General features: G+C 37.7%; 1 protein-coding gene across 1 annotated transcript in view; it reads left to right on the top strand.

Moving 5' to 3' along the window:
• Positions 1-17,306, top strand: part of slc24a3 (solute carrier family 24 member 3) — an 81,697-nt gene that overhangs the window by 57,393 nt on the left and 6,998 nt on the right. Inside the window, exons 3-17 of the mRNA XM_052573280.1 lie at positions 551-627; positions 3,792-3,866; positions 5,293-5,377; positions 5,482-5,585; positions 7,875-7,949; positions 8,562-8,587; positions 8,696-8,749; positions 8,881-9,008; positions 9,094-9,254; positions 10,009-10,279; positions 10,448-10,614; positions 10,691-10,805; positions 12,481-12,593; positions 13,189-13,254; positions 13,342-15,815. Coding sequence (XP_052429240.1) covers positions 551-627; positions 3,792-3,866; positions 5,293-5,377; positions 5,482-5,585; positions 7,875-7,949; positions 8,562-8,587; positions 8,696-8,749; positions 8,881-9,008; positions 9,094-9,254; positions 10,009-10,279; positions 10,448-10,614; positions 10,691-10,805; positions 12,481-12,593; positions 13,189-13,254; positions 13,342-13,491 — 1,667 coding nt within the window. The 3' untranslated portion in view covers positions 13,492-15,815. The remainder of the gene's footprint in view (positions 1-550; positions 628-3,791; positions 3,867-5,292; positions 5,378-5,481; positions 5,586-7,874; positions 7,950-8,561; positions 8,588-8,695; positions 8,750-8,880; positions 9,009-9,093; positions 9,255-10,008; positions 10,280-10,447; positions 10,615-10,690; positions 10,806-12,480; positions 12,594-13,188; positions 13,255-13,341; positions 15,816-17,306) is intronic.

Below are 17,306 nucleotides of genomic sequence, written 5' to 3'. Positions count from 1 at the left end.
TTATACTTTAAGTAGTTTTTTAAACCAGTACTTTTACACTTTTACTTGAGTAAAAAGCTTGAGTTGATACTTCAACTTCTACAAAAGTCTTTTTAAACCCTAGTATCTATACTTCTACTTGAGTAATGAATGCCAGTACTTTTGACACCACTGGTCATCCGTCTTATAACACAGCTTCATTAGTGCTTTTGTGCCCATTATTGAAGCTTGACCGCCTTGACAGCCCCCGAACACTTTCATTTGTATGGAGAGAAGCTCAGACATTTCTGTGAAATATCTTCTCTATATTACACAGTTCTTATTTTTGAGTGATCTAGCCCTTTAATAGTGACAAAAGTATATGCCAGCACATTCTATTTAATGAGATGAATTTTTGCTGTGTGTAATTAGTCTGTGACTGAAAGCATTTACTGTTTATCTTCTGGAGTGATCCATATTTTTAATTACATGCTGTATGATGAGTGGGAAGAATCCCTGAGACTCGTGTGCGCTGCTGTGTGTTATATGTGGATTATTCACATAGCCAAATGTTTGTGTGTGCTTTCTGCAGGTGTACATGAGTTCCCTGATGATATCTTCACCAATCAGGAGCGAATGGATGGGGCTGTAGCCTTGCATGTTCTGTGTGTAAGTATCTCTACCATCTGCTTTTCCTTTTCAACATTAAACACAGTATTTGAAATTACACAAATACTTGAAGTCACAAGGCTGTGTGTTCCATTCAAGCATCAGAGCAGTCTCTGGTTTCATCTGCATTATTTGTAACAGTGGCTACAAAGGATTTTCCAAGTGACTTGCTCATTGGTACACATGAATGAATTGATCATGTTAATATTCAGGTTATATTACCTCACTTGAATGGAGAGAAGGCTTTGTTCAACTTAAATTATATAGCTTTTTGACCAATCAGGATGTCTATGCCACATTAACCAGTATGAAAGATAAATTTAACTCAACCGATGTGTGTGACAAAATGCACCAATAGTGATTATGTGTGTTTGTTTAATGAAAGTATGCAAAGATATGATAATACTGATTTTCTTTTTTTCTTTTCTATGTGGAATCTAAAATGTTATTTCTGATGATCTGGGGGAAAAATGACTTGAAAAATATTTGTATATTTTGATATGCATTTATAAATACTGATTAAATTAATTATTTAATAAATGTATATAATATGAAACACATTTTATATACTATATATCTTACGATCAATAATAATACCTTTTAATATTTTTATATGGAGTAGCTTTGGTAATGACTTTTTCTCATTTTGTAAGTTAGAATTTACTCTGATGAAGTGTAGTGAAAAAAAAGCTAATTTGTTTGATAATTTTCTTCCTACTTTTATCATTTCCAGTTACTTCCATTAATGGCATCAGTGTTTTCATGTTCAGATGCATGTTCTTTAGAAATGATCTACAGTCGAACATGATGAAACCTGTACAGATCTTGACACATCTTACCTGAATAACTGTTTACTACAGCGATTGTGCATATAGAGAGCGAGACTGGAGTTTATAGTCTCTGGCGGTCTATTGCAGATGACACAATCATTTGTTTACAATAATACACAATAGAGTTCCCTCTGCCAACACTATTTCCTATAGTTTCTGTTCTTTCATGGATTGAGCTGAGTGTTCTCTAGAGGTTTCAAATGGAGTCAAAGTGAAATAAGACTAGAAGTTGGAAGCAGTGTAAGCTGGGTGGCTGTCCAGAGCCTTTTTGAGTCACGACTTGATTGAATCATTTTTCAGTGAAGTATGATTCACTAAAAATGCTCTACCTGCCCTACTTTATGGCCTAAAACAAACAAACAAAAACACATAGACATACACATTTCCTAAACCAATTATGATGTCACTTAGAAATTAGCTTTGTTGTTGTTGTTGTTGTTTTTAAGAACTGAGAGATAAGAAAATAGTTTTATGTGGTAACTGACATCATGCCACCCACAATGGATGTTGATAAAACTTGAATTTATATTGAACCTGGAACATGAATGATTACATTAATGCTCTCTTAATAAATCCAGTGCAGTTAGGACCTAATGAAATAAACTCTGTTCACCCCAATTATCATAAGCTATCACAGAGAAACAGGCTTTCCTGTGCCATGTCTGAGCACACTTTTAAGTGAAGCATGCCATGTGAAGCAGGTACTGATGCAGTACTGTGTGTTCCTGCTGAAATCCCCTGTAGGGTTGGTTTGACACTGCCATTGTTGTGCGATGTTTAGGTAGATGCCCATGTAAGCAGAGAGTGAGTGGATGGTAAAAGCTTCAGCGAAAACCCTCTAAGACTCCCTCCAGCTGTTTAAATGTTTTATTTATCTTTTGGGGCGTCAGTAGCCCAGCTCTGCCTTGTCTGAAGGTCAAGGATAAAAGGAAGGGGAGGGAATGAGAGTGGAGTGGGCAGAGATTACATAATGGGCACACAATGCAAGCATGGCAGTGTGGCGGCAGAATTAGATGCACTGATTGGTAAAATCTTGGCGGGAAACAGTTGGCAAACGGATCCCAATAGTGAATAGGAGCTGGCTTTGAAAGGACAGTGTGGGCTTGCATCCATGTGTATGTATTTGCAAGTTCCATATGAATTCATACTCATTTAGAATATTTTTTTCAAATGTTATATTTAATTGACAACACTTTTATTTATTTATTTTGTTTTTGTTTTATTTAATTTTCTTTGTTTATTAATTGTTGTTAGCAGTGTTTATGTACTTTTTTAGTTTGTACATGCATAAGTTCACATGCATATGTGTGTGTTGCATGTCAAGGGACCATGACATCTGCGATTCACACCCATCTGGCCAGAGCAGATGTTGGAGCAACTAATCCACACACAGCTCTTTTATGTAAAACATGTCAGATTGTGAAAAATAAAATAAAATCAGTTCCATCCCTATTGAGTATGAGACAAATAAACTTTGAACCCCCCAGCCCCCACCACCCCTCACTCTGTAAAGGGCACCAGCTTCCATCAGGACCTTTCTGTCGTCGGGACACTGTCTAAGAAAAGGTCTGAATAGTCCCAGTGGACGGCCGTCCCACTGGAGGGTAGATTGCTCTGAGAATTTAATGGTGTTGACACTCGTGCACTCAAATATGCCCGCATGGAAGAATTTCGCTTTGCACAAATTTCATGCGCTCCCTGCAGTGGCTTCTAGAGTCAGTTTTTTTTTACTTCTTATGTAATGTGAAGTTACAGAAGCTTCATCACGTGTCACAATCTAATTTAAGATGGTATTTCCACAATGGACCACTCTGGCTATAAAATTTGGCTATGAAAATTCTGTCATGATTTTCTCACCCTCATATTTCATTTCTAAAGGTGAAGTTTTAAATAAAATATCCTGGCTGCTCTTTTCTAAATAATGCAGTGGCTCTTAACCATTTTGACCATTTTGAAAGCCATAATTTAAAAGAATAACTGTCATTATATACTTACCCTTCAGTTATTCCAAACCTTCTGCTGCTGCTGAACACAAAAGAAGATTTAGAAAAATGTTGGTAACCAAACATGTCCCTATTGACTCCCATAGTATTTATTTATTTATTTATTTATTTATTTATTTATTTATTTATTTATTTATTTATTTATTTTTATTATTATTATTATTATTATTATTATTATTATTTTCATGCTAGTTAAAATGCATACAGGTTTGGAATGACTTGAATGATTTAATAAATGATGACAGAAATATTCATAAGGATTAAAGCGGGAACTTTAAGCAAGGTTAAGTTCAATTAATTTTGTGTTTACTCTTCCTCTCTCTCTCTAAAGGCCATGTATATGTTTTACGCCCTGGCACTGGTGTGTGATGACTACTTTGTGCCCTCTCTGGAGAAGATCTGTGAGGTAAGACAGTTATTATGTCCTAGCAAATGTTCTGCATATGCTAAATTATTTAAAGGGGGGGTGAAATGCTCGTTTTCACTCAATATCATGTTAATCTTGAGTACCTATAGAATAGTACTGCATCCTTCATAACTCCAAAAAGTCTTTAGTTTTATTATATTCATAAGAGAAAGATAGTCTGTACCGTTTTTTCCCGGAAAAACACGACCGACTGGAGGCGTGACGTGTGGGCGGAGCTAAAGAATCACGAGCGCCAGTAGGCTTTTGCGTTGAGAGCGTTTGGAAGCTGACATTACCTTGAGGAAAAAACCATCATCCAAAACAAACCATGGCTAACAGTCAGATTCAGCCGTTTATTTATGATCCAGAATCAGATCCCGAGGCTGAAACTGACCGAGAGCAGCAGCAGCAACGACTCGCTCCGAGCCGGGCTCGAACCCGGGTCTCTGGCATGGGAGGGGACGCACTAACAAGGAGGCAGAGATATTTTAAGCAATTTTACTCACCGCCTGCGGTTCCAACACACGATTGTGACCCTTTTTCGTTGGGATTGCATCATCCTTAAGAAATAAATGATACGCAAATCCGTCGTCAAACTGGGCCTTGTTTGTAAAACAAGCATCTTCGAAATGCAGGGAATAAACAAAAACACTTGCACAACTCCGTTGATGCTCTGTAAAAATAAACTCCATCCACTGGTCCCTTAATGCTGTTTTTTCTTTGGTAATCTGTGCAGGGTTGTCTTTCCCTGGCAACCAAAAACACACTTCTTTTGTGACTTTTCGCGACGCTCTCGCTCTGATCAGTGAATGAATGTCTGTGGCTGTGCTCAGCCTCTCAGTGCTCTGCTATACGGGAGCGTGCGCTCTTCCGGCAGAAGTGCCCTTAAGACCCATATAAGGAAATTCCGCTCCATCTAACGTCACACAGAGCCATACTCGAAAAAAAACTTTCCGAAACTTGTGACAAACCGGAAGGAGTATTTTTGGAACAGAAATACTCCTTCAAAAAACTTAATTTTTGAAACTTTGTCCATGTTTAGCATGGGAATGCAACTCTTTAACAGTGTAAAAAACTCAGTATGCATGAAATAGCATTTCACCCCCCCCCCCCCTTTAAAGCAAGTTTGAAGGTAAAATATGTAACTATTTATTTAATACTTTATCCTGTCACAGTCTAGTCTAGTTTAAAGATGTAAAGCTATTTTGAGTTTTTATAAATACAAATAAGCTATAGTTGTCCTAAAAAAAAAAAATCTAATTTGTCCCAATCTAAGTTATATTGTAATAATATTTCTATATGTTTTTAATTATCAGACGGGAGGAGAGTTCAGGAAACTCAAGATTACTCATTATTTTTGTCTGGTGCAATTGTTTCACTTCATCTTTGATGTCTCTCTCTCTGTCTGCGTGTAAATGTGTTGTAGCGCCTCCATCTCAGTGAGGATGTAGCAGGAGCCACGTTCATGGCAGCAGGAAGTTCAGCTCCTGAACTCTTCACCTCAGTCATAGGTAAACATCTCTGAACAAAGCGTGCTTTCGGAAAACAATTCCCCTCATATTTGAACATGGACCTTCACTTGCCCTTTGTAAGCCACCCTTTCTTCTCTGTGCAGGTGTATTTATCACTAAAGGAGATGTGGGAGTGGGCACAATCGTGGGTTCTGCTGTCTTCAATATCCTCTGCATCATCGGAGTGTGTGGGATCTTTACTGCTCAGGTGCTCATTGCTTTGCACATTAACACACCCAAAAGATGTTTTTAGGTAATGTTTCAAACTAATTCAAATGAAAAACTGTGTTATTTCTTTCTCAAATGTAGCATTTTAGTGAATTGATCCAGCCAACTAATACACAGATTCACTTTGGTTTCAGCATAAAAGTCCATGGGCCGTCTTATGTGTAGCGAAATATTTTGTTAAATGCTAGTGTTTGTTGCTACAGTATCTTTTTGGTTCAGTTATATAAATTGGGTGTTTTGTAGTTTTCTTAAGTGTTAATTTATCTTTTGAACCCATAGTGGAAGAACGCTATAGTTATATTCAAAGCCCTGTTGACATCCTCATTTGCTACAGTCTCTACGGATCGCCAGTAAGACATTATTTTTCTTTAGACACTTGATACAAATGTACTGAGCCAGCATTATGAATTCTCAGCATCTGTGAGAGGATGACTTTAGAGATGAAGGAGGTGACCTGTGCATCCCCTTCCATTACTCAGTGCAGAATGACAGTAAGAAGTGAGCAGACTATTCTCAGGGGTCACTGAAGAGTAGCTGATGAGGTCAGCCATGTTAGCTGTGGAACTGCTTTTTTTTCTGTTTTCCATCCGTCGTCTTTGCTTTCCACTTCCTTCAGTCCTTCAAGCTCCTTCGGTTTAACCTCCTGAGACCCTTACTATGTTAAAGAAAAGAGGATATGAGGTTATTCTGTCTTTGTAAAAGCATGGGAAACTGCTTAATAGTTTTTTTCCTCTCCCAGACATTCTCTAGTCACCAACTGGCAGTGGAATAGAGGCATTCTGGGTAGTCTGATAGACCTCAGAAAAGTCTTGTGTCTCACATATACACACATACACACAATTGGTTTATGCCCTTCTCCATTACAAATTGAGACAAATGACATTAATTCAAATGATCAGTTAAATGACAGGTAATTTATTTTGGAAATTTGAACATTGGTGTCTTTATGATAAATAATCTCATTGCTGTGTGTGTGAATATGTATCATTTATATGACAATATTATTCTTTATTTATTTTATACCTGTAGTTTATTTATTTTTTTGTATTATTAGTTTTTTTTTAAAGAAATTTGCTTATACACGTGCACACGCGCATTTTATATTTCTATTTCTATTATATATGTGTCTGTGTGTGTGTGTGTGTGTGTGTCTGTGTGTGGTTTATATTTATGCAAATACATGTCATATACAATGGTTTTGTGTTTGGGCATTTTTGGGCACTTTTACAAAATTAGAATCGTATATTTGTGATGTCAGTAAACCTTTCCTAAAATGGCACAAGGCCACAAGACACTTACACTTGGAGTCCATCAGTGTCAAGGGGGGAAAAAACACATCTGCAACAATGGAGCTTCTAGTTGCCACGGAAACACAAAGCAAAGAGTGTCACCTGTGGTGTAAGTTAAGCTGTGCTAGCGTCAACGATGGCGCATTACTTCCGGTGCTCTGACGTAGATCAATGCTTTTTATGGAAGGATCGCCCTACACAACATGACACACATTCAATATGGATTATTTCACACGGTTCAATCAGCTGGATTCGTTACAGGATGTCAAATCCATATATGGTTTTTACTTTATTCGTTTCCTTAACTCGCTTCCAATTCACACACTTTAATACAGAATTCTAAAGTTTGCAAGCCCAGCCCAAATTTCCAGAAAAAAAAGGGAAATAGTCACAGATTACACATTATATAAGAGGCATGACAAGCACATTTTAAAATCCTTTAATACCAGGGTTTTCAACTGAGTCAATGAATGAAAGAAGCATGCAATTTATTTATTGTGGTGAATAGAGACTTTTTGAACTAAACTCCTTAATATACTGTACAGATATTGTGCAATATCATTATTAAAGATACAGTTTCTTTTTTCTTTTCTTTTTTTTCTTTATTTCTTGTTATGTTTTTTTTCTGCAGTTTTAATTTAAAACCTTTATGAGTTACAAAACTTGCTCTACACTGAAAAATAAATAAATAAATAAAATATGTCAAATTTAAAGTAAATAACCAGTAGTTGTGGTTGTCAGAACTTAAGCCAAAAATATGGTAGCAACATTTTAGGTTTAAAATTATATTTCATTAGCTGATTTCTGTCACCGCAAAAATAAAATAAAAACACTTGTTCAAGGTGACTGGTGAAAGTAAATCGAATAAATTACACAGTTTTACTGCTTTTACACTTTCTCAATTCCACTGGCCCCCTCCCTTTGAGTCTAAGCGTGCTTGTCTCTCTCTCGCTCATCCGTCCTCTCTCTTGTTGATGCAGGCAGTACGGCTCTCATGTTGGACGTTAATGAGAGACTCGACATACTACACTATCTCAGTGACCACTCTGATCGTGGTGAGTAGAACTCTAAGTGTTTTTTCATGCTCCCATGATGCGTATGGGCCTCCTCGCGCAGCAGGAGAGGAGAAGCGAGTGGCTCTCCCGTGGGGCCCGTGGCCTGCAGCACAGGCCTCTTATTTGCCCACACTCTGCATGTGTTCCCAGCACAGAGGGACAACAAACACTGATTATTAGTACACAGGACACAGAGTATCTGAGATGTTACCCACAGAACCTTACTAAAAATTGGATTCACTAAAAGAACAAACTGTATTGTAAAAGTTTATAGTGTTGCAGGTAAACTTCATCTCTTTTATGGAAGGGGTGATATGTCTTTTCCTTTTTTTATCCTAAAAATAAACAGAAACTTCATGCTAAATTTTTCACTGGAATTATGCTGACAATGTAATATTATATTATATTATATTACTCCATTAGATTACTCATTAAATCCTCAGGGCCTCATTAAATCCTCAGGGCCTCATTAAATCCTCAGGGCCCATATTTACAGTAAGGTAATCCTGCCCTCTGGTGGTAAAGTGTGACATTTCAGAACTATTTGAAGAAATGTGACTTTGTCATTGTGATTTGTCTGTTACATTTAACTTTTATTTTATTTTTTTCAAGTTCATCTATGATGAGAAGGTGACATGGTAAGATTAAAGCTGCTGTTACACCAGACCACCCTCATAATTTTTCATTTTACAACTGTTCCTTTTTTTTTATTATTTAATGATTTACTCTAATTTTTCTCTTCTCAGGTGGGAGTCACTCATCCTAATAGTACTGTACATGTTTTACATTATATTAATGAAGTAAGTTCTCTGTTCTGTCGCTATGAAATTTTTTCATAATTACATAGCTTCATTGCTATTCGTATCTACTCCACATCAGTAAATTGCATCACTGCTGATTTTATTAATTCTCATTCCTTGGTGTTAATCAGCTTTAACTCACGGGTGGTTAATTACATCGAGCGGCGGAAAAAGAACTCAACAAATCTGGGTAATGGCACAGCCAGTAACACAGACATCGACGATGGGTGCGATGCCACTGTCGTGCTTCTTAAGAAAGGTAATACATGCAGTCCTGTTTTTATAAGTGTGTGCAACTGCTTGGTGCCCATCTAAATTTCTGCTTGTTGTTCTGCCCCTCTTAGCAAATTTCCACAGGAAGCCATCAGTGCTGATGGTGGATGAACTCTTGTCTGCATACCCTCATCAGCTGTCCTTCTCTGAGGCTGGAATGAGAATCATGATCACCAGCCACTTCTCCCCTCGCACACGCCTCACCATGGCCTCCAGAATGCTTATTACAGAGGTCAGTCACACAAGCACAAAAAACAAAACTACAGCTACATCTGATAGATTTTGTAGGTGTTTTTATTTTTATTTTTTTTATTTTTTTTAAGAAATCTATAATGAATTATTATTAAATATATTTTTTATTACAATTTTAGCTAAATCAACTGTTTTCTATATGAATATACTCTAAAAAAAATAATTGATTACTGTGTTGGCAAAGCAAAAAAAAATTAAAAAACAATGTATTATCGCTAACTTAAACTAAAATTGCAACTAAAACTAAAACCATAAAAAAGTTCCTTACCTGTATATATATATATATATATATATATATATAAATGGCAAAAACAAAATCACTAAAACTTTATACAAAATTGAAATGGAAACAGAATATAAAAAAATAGAAACTATTACATAATATTCATAAAAAACTAAAAAGGTATATTCAAAATAACACTGGGCCTTCAAAGTCACGTGATACTTCAGAAATCATTCTCATATGAAACATATCTTATAATCAATGTTGAAAACAGTTGTGCTTCTTAATATTTGGAAACAGTAATACTTTTTAGTTTAACAGAAAGAATCTAAAATAAAGAAAATGGTAATAGTGAGATAAGGTTAAAATAAGAAATTAAGTCACAATATGGGATATAAATATTTAAATCTTACAGAGATTTAAAAGTATATACATCATCTGTATTACAGAGTGAAAGGTTTATTATTCAGTTTGTTAGCTCAGACTAATGTGTGTGCGTGTGTCACTGCAGAGGCAGCGTCTGATCAACAGTCGTTTCAGTAATGGGGATTCAGAGGTGACTGTAAAGATCCCAGGAAAGCATGGGGTGGAGAATGGGCTGGCAGGAACAGACCGAGGCCTGAACGGGCGAAAGACAGGTCACCATGATGACGACAGGGGAGGAGCTGAAGCCGGCACTGACACCGAAAATGAGAACGAGGACAATGAAAACAATGAGAACGATGAGGAGGAAGAGGAAGAAGATGAAAACGAAGGACCCTATGTACCATACCGCTGCCCCGGTACATTTATTACAGATGATTGATTAAAACATTGTGAATAATTTTAGGTTGAATTCTGTTTGTCCGTAAGCAGGAAGTGTTCCTGACAGTAGGTGCACTGTAAGCAGCTTTGAATGAAAGTGTCTGTTTAAAGACTAATGACTCAAATGATGTCCTGATCTTGTGCAGGTGGGGGCTTTAATAAGCTAAAGTGGCTGCTGGCCTGGCCACTGAGTCTGCTGCTGTTCCTCACCGTGCCCAACTGTTCCACAGCTCGCTGGGAGCGCTGGTATATGGTCTCATTCATCTCCTCCACCCTCTGGATTGCTTTCTTCTCTTACATCATGGTTTGGATGGTAAGACTTGTCTGACAGATACTAACTTTTGAAATTCTCAATTGCTTGAAATGACCTGTTGACTCTCTCGTGGCAGGTCACAGTGATCGGTTACACTATGGGCATCCCTGATGTCATCATGGGCATCACTTTCTTGGCTGCTGGGACCAGCGTTCCTGACTGTTTGGCCAGTTTAATTGTCGCACGGCAAGGTAGGAACAAATGAATATTTCTTTATGCTCTAACATTATTATTAATTATAATTTCCCAATTTCCCAAAGGAGGAGATTGTTAAAAGATAAGTTCTATTTCTACTGTTACAATGTCGGTACTATATGTGACCCTGGATCACAAAAGCAGTCATAAGGGTCCACTTTTGCAAAACTAAGATTTAGGGGCCGTTCACATATCGCGCCTAAAAATGTGCGGAAAACGGTAGGCGCGCCGCTTTTTCCTTCTTTCCAAAGCGCTCGGGCAGAAGCGCTCCTGAGGCGCCTGCCTTTGCTAAGCAACAATGACGTGCTCTCTCCATGAAGATGTGGAAATTTCAGCAAAGGATAAATGGATTTGCAACACTAAAAATCGCTCGCAGTAGCTCTGCTACTAAATTTATTTCAAAATGGCAATCCATATACAGCTATGGTCACCTATTCCTTCATCTTAGCTGAGCTTTCAATGTTGTTATGGGAAAGGATGAAGCTGATTGGTTAGTTCTTGTCACATGACCGGCGGTACGCTTGCGGTATGCTGAAAAGTTGAGATGTTTTTAACTCGATGCGGTGCGGACGCGCCTGGAAAAAGCAGGCGCGTAGCACCGCGTCGCTTTCATTATGAGCGTGCATGCCACGCACCTACATTGGAAATAACGAACTTGCGCGCACAAAAGACGCAATATGTGAACGGCCCATCTGAAAGCTGAATAAATAAGCTTCCCATTGATGTATAGTTTGATAGGACATATTTGGCCAAGATACAATCATTTGAAAATAAAGAATCTGAGGGTGCAAAAAAAAAATCAAAATATTGAGAAAATCATCTTTAAAGATGTCCAAATGATTTATTAGCAATGCATATTACTAATAAAAAATTTAGTTTTGATATATTTACAGTAGTAAATTTACAAAATATCTTTATAGAACATGATCTTTACTTATTATCCTAATTAAAAGAAAAATCAATAATTTTGACCCATACAATGTATTTTTGGCTATTGCTCCAAATATACCCCAGCGACTTAAGACTGGTTTTGTGGTCCAGGGTCACATATGTAAAATAACACTACACTTTATCCATGTTACCTACACACAGATATCACATTTATTTGACAGCAAAAACATACTTGTAAGCCCAAAATGCATAATTTTGTGTCATCCTGTGAATTTTAGAGGGGTTGAGGGATCAACCATTTCTTTTTTTTTCTTTTTTTGCATTCTTCATTCCCCATTCAAAGACAGTCAGATTGACAGAAGGCCAGCTCCAAAACAGTGTATACTTATACTGTTGCCGTGGGTTGTTTTTTAGTCAATGGGTTAAAGCTATCTTCCTCCACCCCTCCTGGAATGCTATGTCAATGGATGGGATTCTGACAGAAACCACAGTTAAAAAACAACTGGGCTAGGTTTGGACTAGTTTTCAAAAGAAATTGGGCTGATTTTGTTTCGCAGATCTGGCAACACTGCACCACAGTCAAAGAGCATTTTGGTTTTTGAAGTTTTTGCAATAGGGAACGCCACACCACTTTTTGTACTGTTCTCTCACGTAGCATTGATTTTTTTTTTTTAAAGGCCTGAGTCAGTGGAGAGTTCCTCATTTTAGACAGAAGCAGAATCGAAAGTATTCGTAGATTCAATTTTAGTTTTATTTTAACTGTCTCTCTGTCTTTTTCAGGAATGGGTGACATGGCTGTGTCTAACTCCATTGGTAGTAATGTGTTTGATATCCTGATTGGGCTTGGTCTGCCCTGGGCCCTCCAGACTTTGGCCATCGACTATGGCTCCACAGTAAGTGGAAAATGTTGTAATAGAGATTATTGTTTAATGATTTATTTAGTAAAGAGGACCCGGCAGCATCAAAGCATAGAATTGATGTATAGCTTTCACCTAGAGCAACAGATATTCACGTTGCATTTCTTGATGCAGTAGCAGACTGTGGTAAACGACAGTGGTTTTCTAAAGTACTCCTGAGCCCATGTGGCTATATTTAACACTGCAGCTTTAAGGTTTCTTATACAATGCCATCTGAGGGCTCAAAGGTCAAGCACATTCAACTAAAGTTTCCTGCCTTGCCCTTCAGGTACTGTGATTTCTCTGGATTCCCTGAATCTTTTCACAATAGTATGTGACCTAAAGACCTAAATTCTTAGCAATTTTGCATTGCAAAATGTAATTTTTTATTTGTTTGACACTAACGAAATTTGGCACAAAGTGATGAGCCATGATCCAGCTTAGCTTGCCAAGACTGAGATGCTCCTTTATACGTTGACCTATTACCAATTCACTTGCTTACTTTGCTTAATTTGGGGTAGTATTTATCTATACATTAGATATGTTCTACATCTACAAGGTCTAACATACTTTTTCCTGCATTTCTTTTCAGATTCACCTGAACAGTAAAGGCCTGATTTTCTCAGTCGGGCTGCTTCTAGCATCTGTGTTTCTCACGGTATGTGGGAGTATTTAAAGAAAACGTATTATAAACAAATGTCCTATGAATCCAACTCTCACCATCTACCCTTACTTTCCCTCTCAGGTTCTCGGTGTGCATTTGAACAAGTGGAAACTGGACAAGCGTTTGGGTTTCATTTGTTTGCTGATGTACGCTGTCTTCCTGTGTTTCTCCATCCTCATAGAGTTTAACATATTCACCTTCGTCAATCTGCCCACCTGCCGCGAGGAATGAGACAGTTCTTTTTCCCGGCGCTCCCTCCTTGACCTTGTGAGGACAATGGCACAAGTCCTCAAATCAGAGGCAGACCGGCTCTCGTTCTGGAGGAATATTTATTTATTGATCTAGCTGATCCTTTATCGATCCTCTATTTTCTTTTCCAATGGGTGCAATATTGACGGAGTCTGGATCTGTGGTGTTACAAGTGGAGAGAGAGGATGTGTGTAAAGAATGGTCCTGTTGACTGATATATAGACTGTTCTAACGGCACAGGAACTTGGGAAATGAAGACTACTGCCTGGTTTGATGTGAATACTTTTGTTGTTGTTTTTCAAAATATTTTGCATATTACATATATAAAGAATATGATGTAAATGTATTTTATGATGGTATTTGTTTTATTAGCTGCTAATTTACTGAAGAAGAGGCTGGACTTATCAATGTCTGTAAAAATTGAGATTTATGAGGGTTCGTTATTTTGCTGAAAGGTACTGGTGACCTCTAGGAAATACTTGTATTCAGTCCTCTTTTTAATTTGGGCATTACCTAGTCGTCACCTTCATATTACAAGAACGATCAGGACGTCAGGGTCATTCGTGTCTACATTCTTCAGATGAGAATATGTTTACGGTGCAGAGGAGGTAATAAAACCGAAAGTTTTAAGATCAAATTTTACTCAAAAAAAGAGATAAACAGCGGGCATTTGTTTGCACCTGTGTGGAAACACATGTTGGAACGCTACGACCAACATATTTATGTTTAGTGAGACAATATTCTTGTGTGATATATGGGTTTCTATAGATGTTTCTCAATTTTTCTTTTGTCTTTAACACTCTGTATATACTGAAACAGAGAAAGGTTTATTTATTAATTTATTGAAAGCTATTTATGCACATTACTTTCCTATGACGTACTGAAACAAAACCAACCCACAGCTGTCCCAAAGAAGAGACCGTTCTGGAGTTTCAGCCAGGCTGCGCAGTTTTGTCTTTCAGACTTACGTGTCAGCCTTTTCTACTGGATTCCTCCTTCTTCATCTCTGAATATTATGCACCCTGTTAGATGCACCTTTGACTTGATGCGTAAAACCGTTTCTACTATTTGATATCGGTGTGACATGACAGAGGTAACTGTAAAGATTTTTTGAACACTCAAAACTTTGCCTGTCAAGTAAGGGAAAATATATAGATAAATATATATATTTTATACTTAACTGTTTTGACATTTAAGACCGGTCCATTCCCTTTTGAGAGTGAATGGAGTGAGTGAGCCACAAACCTACGAAGCTGATTAGCAGGAACGTGTCCTGGTAAAATGAAGCTAACGTTGACCGTTTCAAAGTCAATCCGTATGCAAGAAGTCAAGTCATTTGTCTCTTAGCATGCTTCTCTAATCTTAGAGTTATCCAGGATTTTTGGAAGAAATCCTCTCAGCAGAACAAGGATCAGAATTCATTTCCAAGGATGCAGTTAACAATATTGGATTTTTCAGGAGTTCTTTATGCTGATGTGTCTGGGGCTCATTTCTTGCCCTTCTTTCAGAAGGACTATTTAAATACTTTGTTTTGTATGCCTCTGGTTCTGTGGATTTGAAAAAGGCACTGCCATGATGAATCACAGCGGTAAGCTTTTAACTGTGGCACAATATGTGGATGTGTGGACTTTTTCTCCTAACAGAGGTTTTCAGTGAGCTGACAAAGTAGCGATTCTATGGACTGTTTTAGTCTAACTTAGCAACTTCATGCAGGTTTTCTCGACTGAAGGCACATTGCAGGGAAATGTTGTGTTTTATGCACTGGTTGATACTGGGTGTCTAATTGTTTGTCATATTTTGAGAATAGAATTTAGATGACGTAGAAACATATCTGGAAGAGTATTGCGGCAAAGTATTTTATATCACAAAAGTAACTTTGTATTTTGTAACGCAAAATGTTTAGAAACGTTTTCTGCTTTTAAAAGTCTGTAGAGTGTGCTTCAAGTGAATCTGCATATTCTTTAGATCACAAAACTAATTTGTCAGCTTACTGTCAAAGAGTGCTTTTAGCATGTTTAAAATCAAAGGTCAAACTTTGTAGGGCATTCTTTTTAAAGATGTAAAAAAAAAAAAAACTTTTCCCTAGTTTGACAGAATATATTATCAAATATGAACATTTGGTTTTCTGTATAACTCATAGTAGACATTGAGGCCTAGTTTACTTTCCAAAAATGCAACAGCAGGTCTAGGGTTTAAGCAATGTGATATTCCTGATAAATATAAGCTAGGTGTAATCCAAGTAGAGCGTGCAAGCTGTGTTTGGATGCTAAAGATTGTTAGTCTATAATTTCTTCTTTGTAAAGCAGGTGAAGGAGTGGATGCCGAGTTGCCATATCCTTCATACCAGAGATGGGACCAAGTCCCCATGTCTGCTTCATACTGATATTATATTATATTATTACATGATTTCTTGTTTGACTATGAATCAAGTTATAGCAAGAGTGAAATGTGTAACCTTATGTGTGCTGTATTTCTTTTCCTCAAGATTAATGTCCACATATTATGTGTGTGTATCCAACCGTAATGATAAGACACTTGCCAGTGCTAGAAAGCCTTGAATTTTAGATAAGTTCTCTGTGTATGTGTGTTAGTATCTGTCTGTACAGGGAGAAGCTCAGACAGTCCCAGGACAAACGATCAACTGCCAGTGTCCAGCATATCAGATATACGTCTTTGGAGAGTTTTATCTAGGTTTTGGAACCAATCAGAATTTTGTTGACTCATGTATTGACGCAATTAGTATCCTCTGTCAGGGTATAACTGTGGTTGATTTTGTATTGTACTGGGGGCGGCCTGCGAACTCCTTCGAGAGTGTTGAAGCTGACTTCTGCTGATGAAATTGCAAACTATTTTCTTCAAGTAAAATTATTATTATTAATTGAACTCATCTCTGAGTCCTGGTCTTCATTGCGACATATCTGGTCCTTGGGTTTTAACTGTAAATTTCCCCTACAGTTAATGGTGGAGAATCGGCGGGCAATAGTTCTTTGTTGACATCCCTGATCAATCATCAAACCAAGGTAGGAAAGATTTTAGATTTAATATTATTGGTTAGGAACTGTCTGTAAGTGGAGGGGGTCGAGAGAAGGAGGAACGATAGACTCACTCAGACGTGAGGGGGTAGACACCAGCTCCAGGGTGGAGTAAGGTAAATTGGTGTCACAATATACCTGTAAATAAGTAACCTTGTGAGTATAAGGGGTGCAAGTACATATCGGTAGGTCTTGATATAAGATATTTAGAGATGTGTACAGTTACAGAGGGAACAGGTGCACACCTATAGGTCTTAGAGAGAGACGTAAAAATTTGTTTCTAGGTGTGCACAGTCCAGGGGGGGACAAAAACGCATTCTTAACAGGCATGTGAACCCGTAAAGGGCAGTGCTGGGTCAAGCACAGAGAGCCAAAAAGCACGAGAGGCCATAAAGGGCAGTGCATTTACGGCCGGGTAAGCCAAAGTAGGGGTATGGGAAATCCCGAGAAGAATGTAAGACACTAGACGGGGGTTCTAGTCGTATCTCGCTCTTCCAACTCTCGATCACCCACCATTACAGACAGGGGCGCCCCGAGCTTAGAAATAGGCCAGGTCAGTGGTTAGGGAAAAGAGTATCCAAAATTAGTGTTTAAAAATAAATAGTGATAATTCATATGTGCACCTATAAAAATATAGGGATATATGCAAAGGGAAAGTATTGATTGATCTGGGATGCCTCAGGAACAACCCCAAAAGAGCTAAAATGTAGTTTTCATGACCCTGATTGGATTGGACCAGTATATGGAAATTCTGGAATATACTTT

The sequence above is a fragment of the Carassius gibelio genome, chromosome B13 (genome assembly GCF_023724105.1).
Source record: "Carassius gibelio isolate Cgi1373 ecotype wild population from Czech Republic chromosome B13, carGib1.2-hapl.c, whole genome shotgun sequence".
Classification (NCBI taxonomy): Eukaryota; Metazoa; Chordata; class Actinopteri; order Cypriniformes; family Cyprinidae; genus Carassius; species Carassius gibelio.
Note: the sequence above shows the minus strand (reverse complement) of the source record. Positions and strands in the feature narration are given on the sequence as shown.